Below are 17,500 nucleotides of genomic sequence, written 5' to 3' on the forward strand. Positions count from 1 at the left end.
AAGACTGCAAACACCAGAAGGACGACCCCTGTTCTGTAGGACAAGACAAAGAGAAGAGAGATTCTGTTCCAGCAGCTCTATGGACTCCTCCTCTCTAACTCTACGGACTTCTCCTCTCTAACTCTACAGACTCCTCCTCTCTAACTCTACGGACTCCTCCTCTCTAACTCTACGGACTCCTCCTCTCTAACTCTACGGACTCCTCCTCTCTAACTCTACGGACTCCTCCTCTCTAACTCTACGGACTCCTCCTCTCTAACTCTACGGACTCCTACTCTCTAACTCTACGGACTTCTCCTCTCTAACTCTACGGACTCCTCCTCTCTAACTCTACGGACTCCTCCTCTCTAACTCTACGGACTCCTCCTCTCTAACTCTACGGACTCCTTCTCTCTAACTCTACAGACTCCTCCTCTCTAACTCTAGCTTGGTTAATAACTGGTGGAAAGTCTCAGCCTGCGTCCGGAGAGCGTACTGTAGGCCTCCTGGGACCCGTATCAAGAGGCCGCTGCAATTAGGGGATCTTATCCTCATTTAAAGCTCTCCGACAGATTACCTTCCCTGCGATAAAAAATCGAGTGACAGAATTTAATTAATGCGACCCGAAATGTCTAGGTGCGACGTGCACCAGGCGGACTTTAACTTTTCCCGGAGGTTTTAAGCTAATATTGTAGACGGGTCCCGGCTGAAATATTCATGAGTGTGGAAGCCTTAGATCCTGCCTGGCGTTAGTGTTTAGCTTGCTGCTAAATGGAGGTGACAGGAGCTGGAAGCCATACTCCCTGACTTGCATGGGGGGAAGGCACTGGGCGGGGGGTGGGGGCACACCGCCAGGCGGCCAGTCGCCACGCCAACCCCTGCCTCGCACACCAGCGGCCTTCTAGAATGATCCGCCGCCAGAAAACACGGAGGGGGAGCAGAACCCCCGAGGGATGAAGGGAGAGTTTTGTGAAAAAAAAGAAGGGGGTAGAAAAACAGCATCCGCATTTCAGACGTGTTACAGTCTCAATGGTCTACTGTCGTTGGGAGACACAATGTTCTGGTGTATCAGACCGAGTGCTCCAACCGGGGGATATCAGTCAGAGTCCTCCTGGCTGACGAGCTGGAGGAGAGTTTGTTTTTGAAACCAGGGTTAGGGCCAGGGCTAGGCTGAATGAGTCAGGCGTTCCCCGCTGGGCTGGGGAGATCAAAACAAGCACCCTCAATTCCTCCATCCCTCCATCCCCGCGCCCTGGACGTCCTGCCCCTTTCCCCAGGGTTAGTGGGGCTGTTGTCAAAATGACCTGTTACTGCACTAAAGCCTTTTTAACTGGATCCTGTCTGCTGTATAGGAAAAAAAAGTCATAAATCTCAAGATTTATTTAGCAATAATAATAATAATAACAATAATAATAATAATAATAATACATTATTTGTATAGCACCTTTCATACAAATAAATACAGCTCAAAGTGCTTTACAACAAAGAATTTAGATGCATGTGCTTCACATAAAAATATAATAAAATAAACAAAAAGCAGGAAAAAAGATGGAAGATAAAACACAATAAAAGAAGATAAAGGTAAAAAATCAAGCAAACAAAAAAACAAAAAAAAATCTTACCAATTCAATATCACAAATCACCAAAATCCCACAAATGTGTAGTAATGTGCAGTCTCTTCGTATGTTTCCACAGGTTTAGATTTAAAAAGTACCATTTGCCCTGGACATCTTGAACATTTAACACAATACCTGTTGATGTGTCCAGATTTCTTCTAAATCTTGGTAAAACCTTGGTTAGGTGTGACCCAGTCTGCACCTTCCCATCAGACTCATAATTAGAATATTTAACCTATTCAAATTAATTGTTTCATAAATGCAATTTAATAACATATTGTACTGGAGAGATACACATTTAAAAAAAAAAAAGGAGCTAGTTAAAAGCTAAAGTGAAGTGATACGTTTTTACAGTATTTAATTTAAATGTATTTAGCAAGCTGGCTTCCCTGATATCTATTGGTATTGTGTTCCATCTTCTTCCAACTGTTGCTGGGAACTTCTAGTAAACCAGCAGTGGATGATCGCAGTGTTCTTGAAGACATGTAGTTAACAAGAGAGTTAGCAATATAGCTTGGTACTCGTCCATTAAGGGCTTTGTATGAGGAGGAGGACCTTAAAATCAACTCTAAATGTTACCGGAAGCCAATGCAGAGCAGCTCAGACTGGACTAAATGTGCTCTCTCCTCTGGGTTCTGGTTAATAGTCGGGCGAGCTGAAGTCTCTCAGTGGTTTTGGGGGGACGCCAGTAAAGAGTGCATTACAGTAATCGAGTTGGCTTGAAATCATAGCATGAATCATATCAAAGCATGAATCCATTTTTCTGCATCTGTTTGATTTATAAATGGTCGTACTTTATCTAAGTTGGAAAAATTTGGTTTTCGTCACCTTGTTAATATGGGACTTTATTGTCTAGAACCTACACACTAGTGGCTGGAATTAAACATTTTAGACTACCGAGGCCTAATTTATACATCTAGATCTCTGTCATGACAAACTGTCATCCCTCCACAGTTCAGCGATGGAGGTCTGACAACCTCACTTCCTGTCTCCTCACCTTGATCCCGCCCCAGGAGTGGTTGGACAGGAAGTCCACGGGTGAGGTGGCTCCTGGTTGGACAGGATATCTCAGGAGGAAGTCCAGCTCTGCGGGGTCAATCTCCTTATTCATCAGCAAGATCTGAGAGGATGAAAAAGAATGTGAGAAAGAAAACTCTCTAGCCCTAGTGAGGTCATCTGCAGTTTCCACAGTTAAACCGAGCTTCAAGCCGTCTCTGAAATCAGTCTGAACTGTATGTGTGTGTGCGTGCGTGCGTGTGTGTGTCGGACCCACCTGGAAGACTAGCTGGGCGATGTAAGTGAGTTTGTCACACTCGAACAGGCCCCTGGTGGTGTACTGGTAGACAGAGGAGGTAATGCTATCTATCAAGTTGGACACCCTCTGTTTCAGAATCTCGTCTGGCTCCGCTTTCAGCACAGCGTTCTGGAACACCACGCTGAACGCCTGCAGCGCAGAACCCGTGGAACGTCGAGCGGCAGAACAGAAAAAAGTAGAGCCCAGTATTAGTTTACCAGTAGTTTTTGAGTGCAGATATGTCTTTGGTCATCCACTCTAGAACTCTAAAACACACACTGTAGAGAATGGTCACAGCAAAGGATAGAGGGTCATTTTGAAGAGGGTCGTTTTGAAATCTATATGATGTTCTACAAATGTCCCCACGCGTCCACTTTGCTAGCAGTAACCTATGAAGCTGAACGCTGCCCCCGGCGCAGAGTGCAGCGGCGCACGCTGCGAAATGAGCATCGAAATGTATTTCATCTAATTCAAGAGGGTCAAAATGGTGTGTTTCCTCTCGTCGAGCCCTTCAGCGCCACGCATTTTCATTAGATTACCCCCGGTGTGGGGGAGGGGCAAGGGCAGATACCTGCAGAGCTCCATATCTCAAGCCCGCCCCCGTGACAATACCAGGGACATTACGCTGGCCGTAACCACGTTTGGGAGCCAAAAACCCAATAATGTGGTGGCGCAGAGAGTATAAAACACAGCCAGAAAGTGAGAGGGAGAGGAGGAGGAGGAGGAAGAGACAGAGAGGGGCGCGGCGCCCGTTTACCGGGGGGAGGGACGGCGTGCGAGAGCAAGTGGCCTGACGGAGACGGGCCGCCGTACCTTGAGAGAGAACTGATACACGGGGTGTATTTTGTTGAGGTCGCTGGTTATGAAGTACAGCAGGGAGGCGCGGGCGGCGGCAAGGCGGTAGCGCTCACGCGCCTCGTTGATTTTGGCCTCCGTCACCTTGGCTTCTTTCACCTGCAGGAGCCGCAGGGAACGCACACAGGAGTGAGTACACGCGCACACACACACACAGACACACACGCATACTGTACACACAGATACAGAATTATTGTCGGCTAGGAGAACTATAAAAGTGAAGAGAATAAAAGGGAAAAGCAAACTAAACACCAAACACTTTAAAACTATAATTTTAATAATAAAAACCACAACCACAACACCAACAACCACCCTCCCCCTCCCAACCTACATACACAGTAGTATCCGGTATACACAAATCAGCATACAAACAAACAAACGAGAGAGAGAGAGAAAGAGAGAGAGAGAGGGAGTGAGAGAGAGAGAAAGGGAGAGTAAGAACGAGAGAGAGGGAGAGAGAGAGGAAGAGTAAGAAAGAGAGAGAGGGGGAGAGAGGAAGAGTAAAAAAGAGAGAGAGAGAGAGAAAGAAAGACAGGGAGAGTAAAAGAGAGAGAAAGAGACGGAGAGTAAGAGAGAGACAGGAAGAGAGAGAGAGACCTACCTTCTCCTCTATCTCGGCGGCGGTCCGTTTGGTGGTCTCCAGGTTTTCCACCAGCTCCGTGTCTCCCAGGAAGTTGCCTGAGGCGGAGGAGAGGCGTGACAGCAGGTTGTCCTCCAGGGTCTTCAGCGTGATCTTAAAACCATTCTGCTGCTTCGTCAGGTTGGACTGACACACACACACGCGCGCACACACACACACACACACACACACACACACACACACACAAACAAACAGGTTGGATTAAAACAACGAGTTCAGATGAGAAGAAGAGGTCAACATTTGCAATATTTCCCTGCCACCATGAAACGTCCAGAGTGAAGGTTCCAGAACAAGGACACCCTTCATTTCAGCCACTAATTACCGGTGGGAAGATGAGTGGACGCTGCAGGTGTGGGATTAGACAAGGACATGAATACTGAAGGGCGCCTCAAAGGCAGAGATGATCAATATGCTCAGCATGAAGAGAGAGAGGGTGGGGGGCAGGGGTCCAAGGAGGATTAAGAAACTTCCTCTGGGCAGCGGACATCAAACCTCCGTCAGTCAGACTCGCCCCAGAGACGGAGCAGGGCTTGGATCAGGCAGAATCCATAGGCTTTGATGGTCGAACTAATAGACACAAAAAGGCGCGCGCTCAAGCGCGGGCTCACAAATAAAGACGCGCACAGGAACGAGCAAGGACACGCGTATTGTAGGCACACGCGCGCACGTTTCCACGCCCAATGAACAGGCTTTAGTCAGACCTCGCCATATGGACAGGTGAGGCCGTCCTTTTAATGACGGCAAAGCCCTCTGTTGTTTACTCATTGGTTTGAAAAGTAACAACAACAAAAAAAACCTGCCTGTTCAAAAGAGAAAAAGTACACAAAGAAAATGTCCTCCGCTGGGAGTTCATGATCCCGGACTCACAAGAAAACCAGCAGGGGGGATTCCCAGAAAGCGGGTTCATTGAAAACTCTGAGTTTGCTAAGCCTAAGATTTAGAAGAACACACGGGCGACATATGGTAACACACACTCTCTCACACACACACACGCATTTAGGGTTGCATCTCTTCGTCCTTCCCCCAAGGGCAGCCGAGAACAGACAGTAGTAATCGGAGTGCTCCTGTGCGTCTTCGTTAGTGATGGACAGCGTTAGCCATCTGCATGTTTTTCGTAGTGTTTTTTTTTTATAGGGGAAAAGCTTGCGAACACGGGGAGAGCACTCTGCACAGGAAGACCCAGGAGATACAATACCCCCACCTGAGTACCTGACACCCCTGGGGAGAACATCCCCAGTGCCGACATCGTCCCCAGCGGGAATCGAACCGAGGACCTTCTTGCTGTGTGGCGACAGTGCTATGTACTGTGCCACCGCGTTGTGATTGAATTGAATCTCAGGGTTAGCAAACTCTGAGTTTCCACTAAACCCACTCTCTGGAATGCATCTCAGGTTGGCGTTCCCCAGCTGTGTTGGAAGCTAGGGTTCGGAGACTGCAGACAGTCTCAGGATCTATTTACAGTTTAGTGTCACTGCTGAGCTGACTGGCTCTTGATGGACTTCAACAAACCTCAACTCTTCTACCCCACAGAACTCCACTGATACCATTCCCCGGTTCCCCTCTCATTCCGGAGGACTTGGCTTTCTCGTCTAAACTAATAATGACTTCCTGACACTGAGTCTGTGTCCTACGTGCACTTCCTCTCGGTTCCACGTGTAATCGCCTGAGAACAGCCCCCTCCGTCCCCCGCACACATTACTGATACCATGACAAAAGGCCCACTTATCTGAGCTATCACATCAGGCAGGAGCAGAAACTTATGGAAGCCAGTATTAAATTGCCCTCTCTATGACAGAAATCCCTATGCTCTGAAGCGGTGAAGCAGGAATTAATGTGTTTTCCAGCCTAGGGAACACCGTAACAAGCTACTATAGAGGATATCCAATAACTTTTTTTTTTATATGGCTGACTACAGTGGATTGCTCACTCCTTCAGCTTCTGACGGTACAAAAACGACAAAGGAGAAGAAACAGGAAGCTAGAAGTCCATCTGAGAGAACATGGACCCTGCTTGGAAGGAGGGAGGCCTGTCTATGAGTGGTGAAGGTGAGTTCATAAGTGGAGGTTTGCACGGTGAGTCAACTGTGAACTTCCACCCTCCACCCTCTTGGCCTGCAGGGGCAAAAGCCATCTGCGCCAATTCAAATAATGAGTCAGTTATTAACGATTACTCTGATGTCATGTTGTACGAGTAATTACCCTGGCCTGGGACAAACAAACAATTAAACAGTCAGCAGAAAGCCCTAATTGGGATTAAAATGAGATAATCCATCTATCATCTGAGCGAAGTGATTACAGAGCAGTGCTGAGCGCCCCGGTGAGGTGATTTGGGAAGCAGAGCGGCCTTGCTGTCATTAACTGTGAAGACCCACTTCTCTCTCTCACACAAAACACACACACACACACACACACATACACACACACACACACACAGGAGGAGGCGGCAGTTAAACTCATTAAGGATGGTTTGGGGGTCCCACATGCCCTCTCCAAAAAATTGAGATCTGACATATCAAACTCGTTAACAATGCCTTTGGATGAGTGCAAATGAAAGCACTCATCTTAAGGCACAGCGGCACAGCTAACCTTATTAAAGGTATAATGACATCAACTCATTCAGAGACAATAAATAGGTACCGTACACCCAATTTGCTTCTCCTTATCAGAATGGAGATTGTTATCAGTCACCAGGAGGGAGAGGGATAGAGAGAGAGAGAGAGAGAGAGAGAGAGAAAGAAAGAGTGTTGTTTACTGAAGACACAAAGCCCTTCATTACAGAGTATAGGAGGCTTGTTTTGAAGGCAGGTGCTTGCTGTGCCTATCCAACCTCAACTTCCAGCGTTAATTAAAATGATTATGATAAGTGAATTTCATATCGTGTTTCTTTTTTTCCGCTTTCCTCCTCTCCCTTCTCAGTGCCATGCTAATTAAACAAGCTTCATTAAATCCCATTCCCTCTCCTCAAGATTCTGCTGAAGGGACACGAGGCTTAAAATAATTGACGTTTGTTTTTTTCTTCTCTTGAAGTGTTTAATTTTTCTGTGATTAAAAAATGCTGATTTGTCCGTGGATGAAAGCCTAGTGGTCTGAATGAAACACTCGCTGCCCATGGAGAGAGAGAGAGAGGCCCGACACAAACAAGCAGGACGATCACAGTGTAAACAGGACCACTGGCTGTGGGAGAACATCTCTGACCCGCTAACAGAGCTCTCTGTGGTGTTATCTCTCCCCCCCGTCCCCCCGTCCCCCCGCCGCTCATCGGCACAGCCGTCAGCTAAAAGTGTTCCTGCTTGTGAAGTGGCAGATTTGACAGTCCCCTCCCCCGGTTAGAGTGAAGGAGATGGGAGCTAACTGGGAGTCAAAACCGCAGTGGCTGAGTGAGCGCGTGTCAGTGTCTTGTCTAATTGCGCGGCTTGCGCCACCGGGCACCGCCCCCCCGCCCCCACCCCCCCCACCCCCCCGCTTCAAACGGCTGACGCCACGGGCCCTGGCTCGTCGACACGAGCATGTGGCACCATTAGCGGCGGGAGCTTTGATCAAGGCGATTCTCGTATAATTGCCGCCATTTACATGCGCGTCGGCCGTGCTCGGTACATCACAGCTCTCTCGGCTCATTAGCCTCGGTGGAGCGCGAGAGGAGGCGGGAGCCGCGCGGCAGAGTCAGACAGGAAGCTGCGGGACCGTGCCGGGCCGTAAACGGTGTCCAGGACAAGCCATCATACCCCTCACGGGAAAATGACGCCTAGCCTAGGCTACCGTCCTACATAGGCAGCGACAGCTACGCTGATCAGCACACTAGGGCGGCTGTAGCTCAGTTGGTAGAGCGGGTCGTTCAGTGATCGAAGGGTCAGTGGTTCGAAGGGTCAGCTCCGACTGTCCACATGTCGACGTGTCCTTGAGCAAGACACCTAACACCAAATTGCTCCCAATGAGCAGGTTAGCACCTTGCATGGCAGCTACCGCCATTGGTGTGTGAATGGGTGAATGAGAGGCCATTGTAAAGCGCTTTGTGTGCCGCTAAGGTGGAATAGCGCTATATAAGTGCAGTCCATTTACCATTTACCATTTACTAAGCACATGCAATTGCGTGGCAGCTAAGTGGTGGCAATAACATTCCCTATGAAGGTGATGATGTCACTCTGGAGGCGGTCCTTTAAACAGCTGTTTGTTGAAAAATGATAAACTGATTTAAGTGTGATTAAGTAGCCTTTTAGTGAGTGGAGCGAGGGGGCCAGCTATGCCTCTCCCCCACCCACACGCACATTGACCCATTTAGACCTTGCGTTAAAATGTGTCTCATATCCAGATTGTATCTAGATATGATTTTAACCTGATTACATTTGCATCTGGTGTTAACATTATGTCTCCAGTGAGATCCGATTGCTCTAACTAGATCAAACAACCGAACGTCACATTGGTTTAACATTGCTGTATGTGGATTGAAAAAACATCAGAGTTTACACTTGTGTTCAATGTGGTCGCTCCGGAGGACCCCTCCGGGGGTGGTTTGGCTGATCAGATCGCAACCCGTAAAACATTTTGGGTGCATTGACACCTGTACTTCCATGTGGTTCAGCACTATCAGATTGCAATCTGATCACTGAAAACACATTTTAATGCCAGGTGTAAACGGGGTCACTATTCTCTAACACTCTAACACTGTAATACTCCCTCCACTTATGCATGCGGTTAATCAAAGCTGTGTAGAGAAAGTTTAGGCCAGCAGCTGGTTCTGTGATGTTCCAAGACAGAAGGATGTGTTTGTGTCACAGTAGGCAGCTAAAATAGATGAGTGAGAGAGAGAAAGAGAGAGAGAGAGCGAGAACCCGACTGCTCTTTTAAAAGCCTTTGTCTCTTACGCTCAATTCATCAATGTTGATCTCCACCTGAAGCTCTCGTCACCATAACAATGACCACTTCTAACCGATCCTCCAATCAAGATGACTGCTACGCTAACTTCGATTCGGTCAATTCATTAAGAGGTGAACGCAGAAAGTCAAGTGGATCCAAGTCCAACCCTGCTCTCTGCTCTCCTCTACCCCCACCTTGAGCTCCTCCAGGTCGGGTCTCTCTATGCTGACCACGGCGGCCAGCAGCTGGTCCTCCAGGCCGTCCCGGGTCACTGTGAAGTTCATCAGGGTGCACTGGGCCTGCAGCTCGGGCTGGTAGTGGGGGTTGGCCAGCTTGGTGTGCAGGATCAGACGGAAGGTAGGGTTGTACTCACATTCCTTATCCCCTATCTTGATGTACCTGGGGATGGGGGGAGGGGGGGGGGAGCCAAAATTGTGATCAGCTTCTCGTATAAGATTTGTTCTCAATTATCTAAGATTACATTTTGGTACGTTAATGTCAGTAGCGAATGAAAGAAGCCAAAGCATGCAGCTTTAAAATGACCAGTGACAGTGACAGGCGCTGCACAGCTGACGCCTAATATGAGATGATTACTAGGAAAACAGACGCCATGCTACACTTAACAAGATCTGTGGTGTCGGAGCTCCGATTGATGAAAACATAATCGGTGACAGTGCACCAGATGTAAACGTAGTCGGTGCTTGAGATGCTCGAGGTCTTATGATACCACAGTGGGGAGAGAGAGAGGGCCCGTGCGTGCGGGAGAGATCAGAGCAGCGTCTCACCTGCCCTTCTTGATGGTCTCTCTGCCCAGTAGAGGTCCTAGAACCGGGTCCACCGTCTCCTCCAGGTTCTCTATCAGAACCACGTCGCCTTCGGCTAGAGCTCGCTCGATAGACTCCAGGTAGCTGCCAGGGAGATATGGGAGAGATGGTTCTCTTTAGCATTGTTCAATGGGCCCCGTATACTCAATGAGCAGCTTCCAGGAACTGCACAAACATGCCTCGCCAGATAGTTTGGTAAATCTTACTGTAAACCAATGCCAAACCGTTCTTCACCCTCCCTGTCCTAGCGCACTGGGCGAAAAGGGTCTGTATCCGGGAATATCCAAATTGGATATTTGTCATATCCAGAGCATATCAGAACTCGGAACATCGGTATGCAGTGTGTTAGGACACCGTATATTGATGATATTCCGAATATACTCTCATCCTAACACATTCAGAATATACTATCATCCTAACACATTCAGAATATACTATCATCATAACACATTCAGAATATACTATCATCCTAACACATTCAGAATATACTATCATCCTAACACATTCAGAATATGCTATCATCCAAACACATTCAGAATATACTATCATCCTAACACATTCAGAATATACTATCATCCAAACACGCTGCATATCGATATGTTCCCATTCTTGAGTTCTGATATGCTCCGGATATGATATAATTTGGATATTCCCGGATATTCCCGGATACAGACGTTTTTCCGCCCCGCGGCGTCCCCCCCCCTCCGGGCCGTCCCTCACCCCCTCCCTCTGGGCCGTCCCTCACCCTGCCCCCTCCCTCCGGGCCGTCCCTCACCCCCTCCCTCCGGGCCGTCCCTCACCCCCTCCCTCCGGGCCGTCCCCCCCCCCCTCCCTCCGGGCCGTCCCTCACCCCCTCCCTCCGGGCCGTCCCTCACCCCCTCCCTCCGGGCCGTCCCTCACCCCCTCCCTCCGGGCCGTCCCTCACCCCCTCCCTCCGGGCCGTCCCTCACCCCCTCTGTCCGATGCGGATCACGCGCAGCTCCGCGCCGTATTTGTTCTTGATCCACTTGATGCCCTGCAGCTGGGGGTCCACCATGAGGGGCCACCTCTGGCACGAGGTCAGGACGGTGGCGTTCTCCGTGGACATCCGGTCGGCGGGCAGGCCCTCGTTCTGCCAGGCCGCGATGTCAGCATCGTCCATCAGCATGGTCAGGGGGTCCAGGTCAGGGGTCACAGGGATGGGCACCTGTTGGTAGAGAGAGGGGTGGGGGGGGGGGGGGGGGTTATAGTGACAGAATGATGGTTGGAGGGGGAAATGACTTTGTTTGGGAAGCAGAAAGAGCAGGGCAAGAGGGCAGAATAGAGTGTGTTTTGTGTGTGTGTGTGTGTGTGTGTGTGTGTGTGTGTGTGTGTGTGTGTGTGTGTGTGCGCGCGTCTCCGCACGAGCCCACCTGGAGCTGGCTGAGGTAGGGTCTCCAGGTACTGTCCATCAGCTGAGTCCGGTAGCGCTTGGTGAAGTAGCCCAGGTAGGAGACGAAGGCGGTGATGATGAGGACGTCGCCGCACAGCGTCCTCTCCTGCTGCCTGAAGCAGCCCACCGCCTCCGCCCAGCGCACGTTCTCCGACGCCAGACCCCCCACCTAGAACGAGACGCCAGATACCTTTGTATTAGAGCTATTGGACCTAAAATTGACTTGAGCCTCCAGTACCCAACACCCACTATCCCAGTGTGTTTGAACTACAAAAAGAGCTCTAAGAAGTTAGACTTATCTATTTAAGACCATGTTATTCTGGGTCCATTGAGACACCCGTCAGTTGTTTAGTTTGTGGTACAGTATAATGACTACAATGGTGATTATATACTGTAGTTGTTTGTAACTAGGGGATGTGCTGAACGTGTTATTCCCTTGTTGGCGTCTCTCAGCATCATCCTGTGGTTCATTTAGATTATCATGCTCACAGTGTCAACACTCGTCTCCTCAGTTTGCAACCGTCAGCGGGTTTGACTGCGTGCAGCTGAGTGTGTGCAAAGGTGTGTGTACAGTAGATGCGTGCAAAAGTGTCTGTGGTGAGAGATAGGGTGTGTGTGTGTGTGTGAGAAAGAAAGCGTGCCTGCGGGGAGAGATTGCGTGTGTGCCCGTGTGTGTGTGCGTGTATATCTCCTGGCCCACTCACCAAGCGGTTGGCGAGGGATATGGTGTGCGCAGTGGACTCCGCCTCCTGCTGGCACTTGAGTTTGTCGGCGGTGGCTTTCTCAAACTTGGATGTTAGCTTGGCCAGGTTCTCATTAAGATGCTGTCACAAACACACACACACAAACACATGCACACACACACGCACACACACACATTAAGATACAGTGCAGAACAAGCTTCACATAAGCACTCACACACCTAATGTGGCAGAGAGCAAGTATTTACTTGAGATTAAACAAACTGTAAGTTCCTGAAAAGTTACAGAAAAGTTATCAAGGATTATTTTGGCATATGGAAGCAATTACTACAAGGACAAACGCCATTAATTGGTGTAGAGTCAGGGGACATGCAAAGTTCAGTAGATTAGTTTGAGGATTAGTTAATTCCCTTTGGCTCCAAAACTGACTCTCTGCACAAACTGTTTTGGCTGAAGGCTAAATAAAGACAGGAAAAAAAGGAACAGGGAGCTCATTAGCATAAAAAAAAAAACTCTGGCGCATCCAGAGAGAACTGTGCCTGATGTTCAGAACTGTACGTGAGAGAAATATTTCTACTGGCATTATTCATTACATTTTGATCAGTGGATGGGTACATACACTTTAGTGACTTTGCTGCCAATAGGACTATGAAAAAAACACTGTGCGGCTTCTCACATTGATCTTGGTCTTGATGGTGGTGAGTTTGTCCTGGGCGGCGGCCAGCTCTGCGTTGGCCTTGTTCAGAGCCTGCCTCTTGGGCTCCACCTCACAGAACACCTGGTAGAACTTGACGATGTTTAGGACCCAGGAGCAGAGGCCGGCGGCAGCCAGTGACTTAGATGCCACCAGGTCTGGCTGGAACTCCGGGTCCTGGGAGGAGGAGGAGGAGGTGGAGGAGATAGGAGGAGGTGGAGGAGGAGGAGATAGGAGGAGGTGGAGGAGGAGCAGGAAGGAGAGTAGAGGAGGAGGAAGAGGAGGTGGAGGAGGAGGGACAGTAGGAGGAAGAGGAGGAGGAGGGGGGAGAGTGGAGGAGGAGGAGGAAGAGGAGAAGGAGGGAGGGTGGAGGAGTAGGAGTAAGGGGAGGTGGAGGGGGAGGAGGACCGGTGGAGGAGGAGGGGGAGGAGGAGGAAGGGGAGGTGGATGAGGAGGAAGGAAGATGTGTGTGGCAAGTTTTAAAATATGTCTCAAGGTGCACACAAACTACAGCAACACAACATGTTAAAGGTGAAGCTGTGGAGGTCCAAGCAGCCGTATATGAGAGGGAAGCAGTACTGTAATATAATCAAACCTGAATGATACTCCCCCCCCCATGCCACCGCTGTTGGTATACCACTGTCTACCAATCTGTGGCCCCAGTCTAACCTGCAGATAGGGCTGGATGGCCTTCAGACAAGGTTCTGGGATCTTCTCTTTGTTAAAGTTGACCAGGGAGTCCAGGAAGGCGTCCACCTTGGCCATCATCACCTTAGCAGCCTTCCAGCTCCGGTCCTTAGGGACCCGGCCCCCCGGCGCCATCAAGACCATGACGGCGGCGGTCACGTTGGTCACCGCCACCACGGGGGAACCGAACGACTTCAGCTCCGTCAGGTTGTTCTGGAGGAGATGAGGGATGAGGCGTGGGGGGGAGCAGAGGAATAATTAACTGAGTTTGAATGAGGGCAGGTCTGCTGGGAGAGCTGGGTGGAGGGAGGGAGGATATAAAAGCAGAACTTGACTTTGAGAAGACATAGAGAATTCTAATTAGGAATCTTTGGAGAGCAGAACGGGGATTGAGCCGTCGGTTCTGCTTGTTTGAACCTCTTAAAGACAGATGCCTTTAAAACCCTTAGCTTCCACAAAAAACAACAATGAATGAGAAGAATTTGAAGTCACTGTTAAACACAGAGGAGACGTCTTATTTCAACGGAACAAAATACCTCAAAATATACCTGTAATACAGTACCTGCTGAGAGTGTTGTGGTACTGTAACATACCTTGTTGAGAATTGAGGTAAAAGACCTTGCGGAAGGTGTTTAGGCCCTCCCTATACGCTCACTACGCAGGTTGCGTAGGACCCCGCAAACTACGTAAGGCCCCGCCTTCCCCTCCTCTCGTGCCAAAGCAGGTGTCAATCAGTTACAGCGTATGAGAAGATGAAGCGGAGCTACATTTCGCCCAATGAAAAGAGGGGAAAAAAGCATGAGACTGAATTGCGGGAACAGCAATCAGGTAAACTTGCGTTATTTCCTCTCCAAGTTTGATGTCAGCAAATACCAGTGGCTAAAGTTAACGTTAAGTTGCTTGTTAGCTTTCAGCGCATCCCCGTAAGTTAGTCTGTCTGTCTTGCTAACCTAGCTCAGAACATGGGCTCAGCAGCGCATCTCTTGGTCTGCGTGTCTTTTGCTTGTCAGCCGGTGACTCCAGGGCTGTGTTCTGTGACTTTGTGCCTGATAAATGTGAGAGTGAAATGTATTGTGTACGGTTTGAGAAATGCCACAACGTGCAAAGCTGTTTATAAACTGCAGTTCAGAAATGTGTTGCGGTAATAGCTAACGTTACTCAATCTGTTCCACGAATATTTATGCTGTGTGGACAAATAAGTTAGCTAGATAATGTTAATAATGTATCTACGTTGAAGTACATGTATTAAGTGTACTTGTGTAATCGATAGGCCTATCCATATTGCAGCAATGCAGCTGATTAAATTAATAAGAATTAATACAATTAATAATAGCATTGTTACCTATAATTTACAGGTGCTACAGTATGCTGAAGTTTGTTGGTAAAGGATATGCTGGATCATCAGCTAGTACAAGCTCAGTTGATCCACATCCAGCCTCAACCAGTACTACCACAGGCCCAGTACAGCCAGCTACTACAGATACCACAGGCCCAGTACAGCCAGCTACTACAGATACTACAGGCCCAGTACAGCCAGCTTCCACAGATACCACAGGCCCAGTACAGCCAGCTACTACAGATACTACAGGCCCAGTACAACCAGCTACTACAGATACTACAGGCCCAGTACAACCAGCTACTACAGATACTACAGGCCCAGTACAACCAGCTTCAACAGATACTACAGGCCCAGTACAACCAGCTTCAACAGATACTACAGGCCCAGTACAACCAGCTTCCACAGATACCACAGGCCCAGTACAACCAGCTACTACAGATACTACAGGCCCAGTACAGCCAGCTTCCACAGATACCACAGGACCAGTACAGCCAGCTACTACAGATACTACAGGCCCAGTACAGCCAGCTTCCACAGATACCACAGGACCAGTACAGCCAGCTACTACAGATACTACAGGCCCAGTACAACCAGCTACTACAGATACTACAGGCCCAGTACAGCCAGCTTCAACAGATACTACAGGCCCAGTACAGCCAGCTTCCACAGATACCACAGACCCAGTACAGCCAGCTTCAACAGATACTACAGGCCCAGTACAACCAGCTACTACAGATACTACAGGCCCAGTACAACCAGCTACTACAGATACTACAGACCCAGTACAGCCAGCTACTACAGATACCACAGACCCAGTACAGCCAGCTTCAACAGATACTACAGGCCCAGTACAGCCAGCTACTCCAGATACTACAGGCCCAGTACAGCTAGCTACTACAGATACTACAGGCCCAGTACAACCAGCTACTACAGATACTACAGGCCCAGTACAGCCAGCTACTACAGATACTACATGCCCAGTACAGCCAGCTACTACAGATACCACAGGCCCAGTACAGCCAGCTACTACAGATACTACAGGCCCAGTACAGCCAGCTACTACAGATACTACAGGCCCAGTACAGCCAGCTACTACAGATACTACAGGCCCAGTACAGCTAGCTACTACAGATACTACAGGCCCAGTACAACCAGCTACTACAGATACCACAGACCCAGTACAGCCAGCTTCAACAGATACTACATGCCCAGTACAGCCAGCTACTACAGATACTACAGGCCCAGTACAGCCAGCTACTACAGATACTACAGGCCCAGTACAACCAGCTACTACAGATACCACAGGCCCAGTACAGCCAGCTACTACAGATACCACAGACCCAGTACAGCCAGCTTCAACAGATACTACATGCCCAGTACAGCCAGCTACTACAGATACTACAGGCCCAGTACAGCCAGCTTCAACAGATACTACAGGCCCAGTAAGTACTTATCCTTGGCAGCTGTCGGTAGCTCAGCGGTCTAACAGGCCATTTCATCTGCATCAGCTACTGTAGTTACCGGCCCACAAGGGGAGCGGCAAAATTGGCCATGCCGCTCCAAGGGGTGGGGGGGGTTAATAGAAAAAGGTTTACATGTCTCATGGGTCAGGTAGGAGGGCAGAACTTTGCTTAGGGCCCCAGGGAGGTCAGGGCCGGCTCTGAGTTTAGGTAACAGATTCAGTACCAGACCGTGTTGTAGTGGTGTAGGACATGACGCCGTTCTACTGACCATTGTCTACTGACGGCAAAACAGGTCTACTGATATTGTGAGACCATCTCACTGGAAGGTTGGAATGTGGAGACAACTGATAAGGACCCCTCAGACCTAACACATCCTGTCTCCCCCATCCCCCTGCGACAGGCCAGGCCACATTCCACATCCACAGACATTCACGTTTGATGTTGAGGTAACAGACCTTGTTGAGGGTGTTGAGGGCCTCCTGTGCAGCTATGAGGGCAGGCTCGGCCTTGGCCAGGTCTTCCTCACAGTCTCTCTGCTTCCCCGTCACGACTACGGCGATGGCTGCCACCTTCCGCTCCTCCTCATCAGCCACCGCCTTCTCCTTCGACACCTTCTCCGTCTCCACGCCAACCACCTGCAGCCAACCGCCAGGAGATTTTGGGGATTATGCGTTCATGATCATTATATCCTTAAAATATAGATGTTTATTATTTTTTATTTTTTTATACAGTTTATCCTAAAGAATAAAGGACAGAAGTACACACAAAGGTCTACTTCAAAGTCTACTTCAGTGTGTACTTGCAGACAAAAACAAAACAAAATTCTACCTGGATTAGCCTATCAGCATCCTCGTTCTTCTGCTTTAACTCCACCTCCTGGGCAGCCAGCTTGGCTTTTAGGTCATCCACCTATCAGGAGAGAGCAGAGGGGGGTCTGAAGATTTGTAGATACAAGCATTGGCAGGCTATAGTGTGAGTGTGAGCGAAACTGTCAGGTGTGTCTACAGTGTGTGTGTGTGTGTGTGTGTGTGTGTGTGTGTGTTGTTGAAAGTTGCATAAGTGGTAATCGTGTAACATGCTCACTGATGAATATGTCCTTATCAGCTAATTGAATCTCAAGTGTGGCTCTGAGTGGCAGCTCATTCAT

General features: G+C 49.1%; 1 protein-coding gene across 1 annotated transcript in view; it reads right to left on the minus strand.

Moving 5' to 3' along the window:
• dnah9 (dynein, axonemal, heavy chain 9) overlaps positions 1 to 17,500 on the minus strand; it is a gene marked incomplete at both ends in the record, with an annotated part of 99,135 nt that overhangs the window by 24,589 nt on the left and 57,046 nt on the right. The window contains 13 exons of the mRNA XM_084456483.1: positions 2,593 to 2,715; positions 2,869 to 3,039; positions 3,703 to 3,843; positions 4,346 to 4,510; positions 9,429 to 9,633; positions 10,020 to 10,142; positions 11,009 to 11,244; positions 11,450 to 11,638; positions 12,174 to 12,293; positions 12,847 to 13,041; positions 13,534 to 13,764; positions 16,809 to 16,988; positions 17,182 to 17,262. Of these exons, the coding sequence (XP_084312609.1) occupies positions 2,593 to 2,715; positions 2,869 to 3,039; positions 3,703 to 3,843; positions 4,346 to 4,510; positions 9,429 to 9,633; positions 10,020 to 10,142; positions 11,009 to 11,244; positions 11,450 to 11,638; positions 12,174 to 12,293; positions 12,847 to 13,041; positions 13,534 to 13,764; positions 16,809 to 16,988; positions 17,182 to 17,262 (2,160 nt within the window). The remainder of the gene's footprint in view (positions 1 to 2,592; positions 2,716 to 2,868; positions 3,040 to 3,702; positions 3,844 to 4,345; positions 4,511 to 9,428; positions 9,634 to 10,019; positions 10,143 to 11,008; positions 11,245 to 11,449; positions 11,639 to 12,173; positions 12,294 to 12,846; positions 13,042 to 13,533; positions 13,765 to 16,808; positions 16,989 to 17,181; positions 17,263 to 17,500) is intronic.

Source organism: Borostomias antarcticus (assembly GCF_949987555.1).
Source record: "Borostomias antarcticus genome assembly, chromosome: 22".
Lineage (NCBI taxonomy): Eukaryota > Metazoa > Chordata > Actinopteri > Stomiiformes > Stomiidae > Borostomias > Borostomias antarcticus.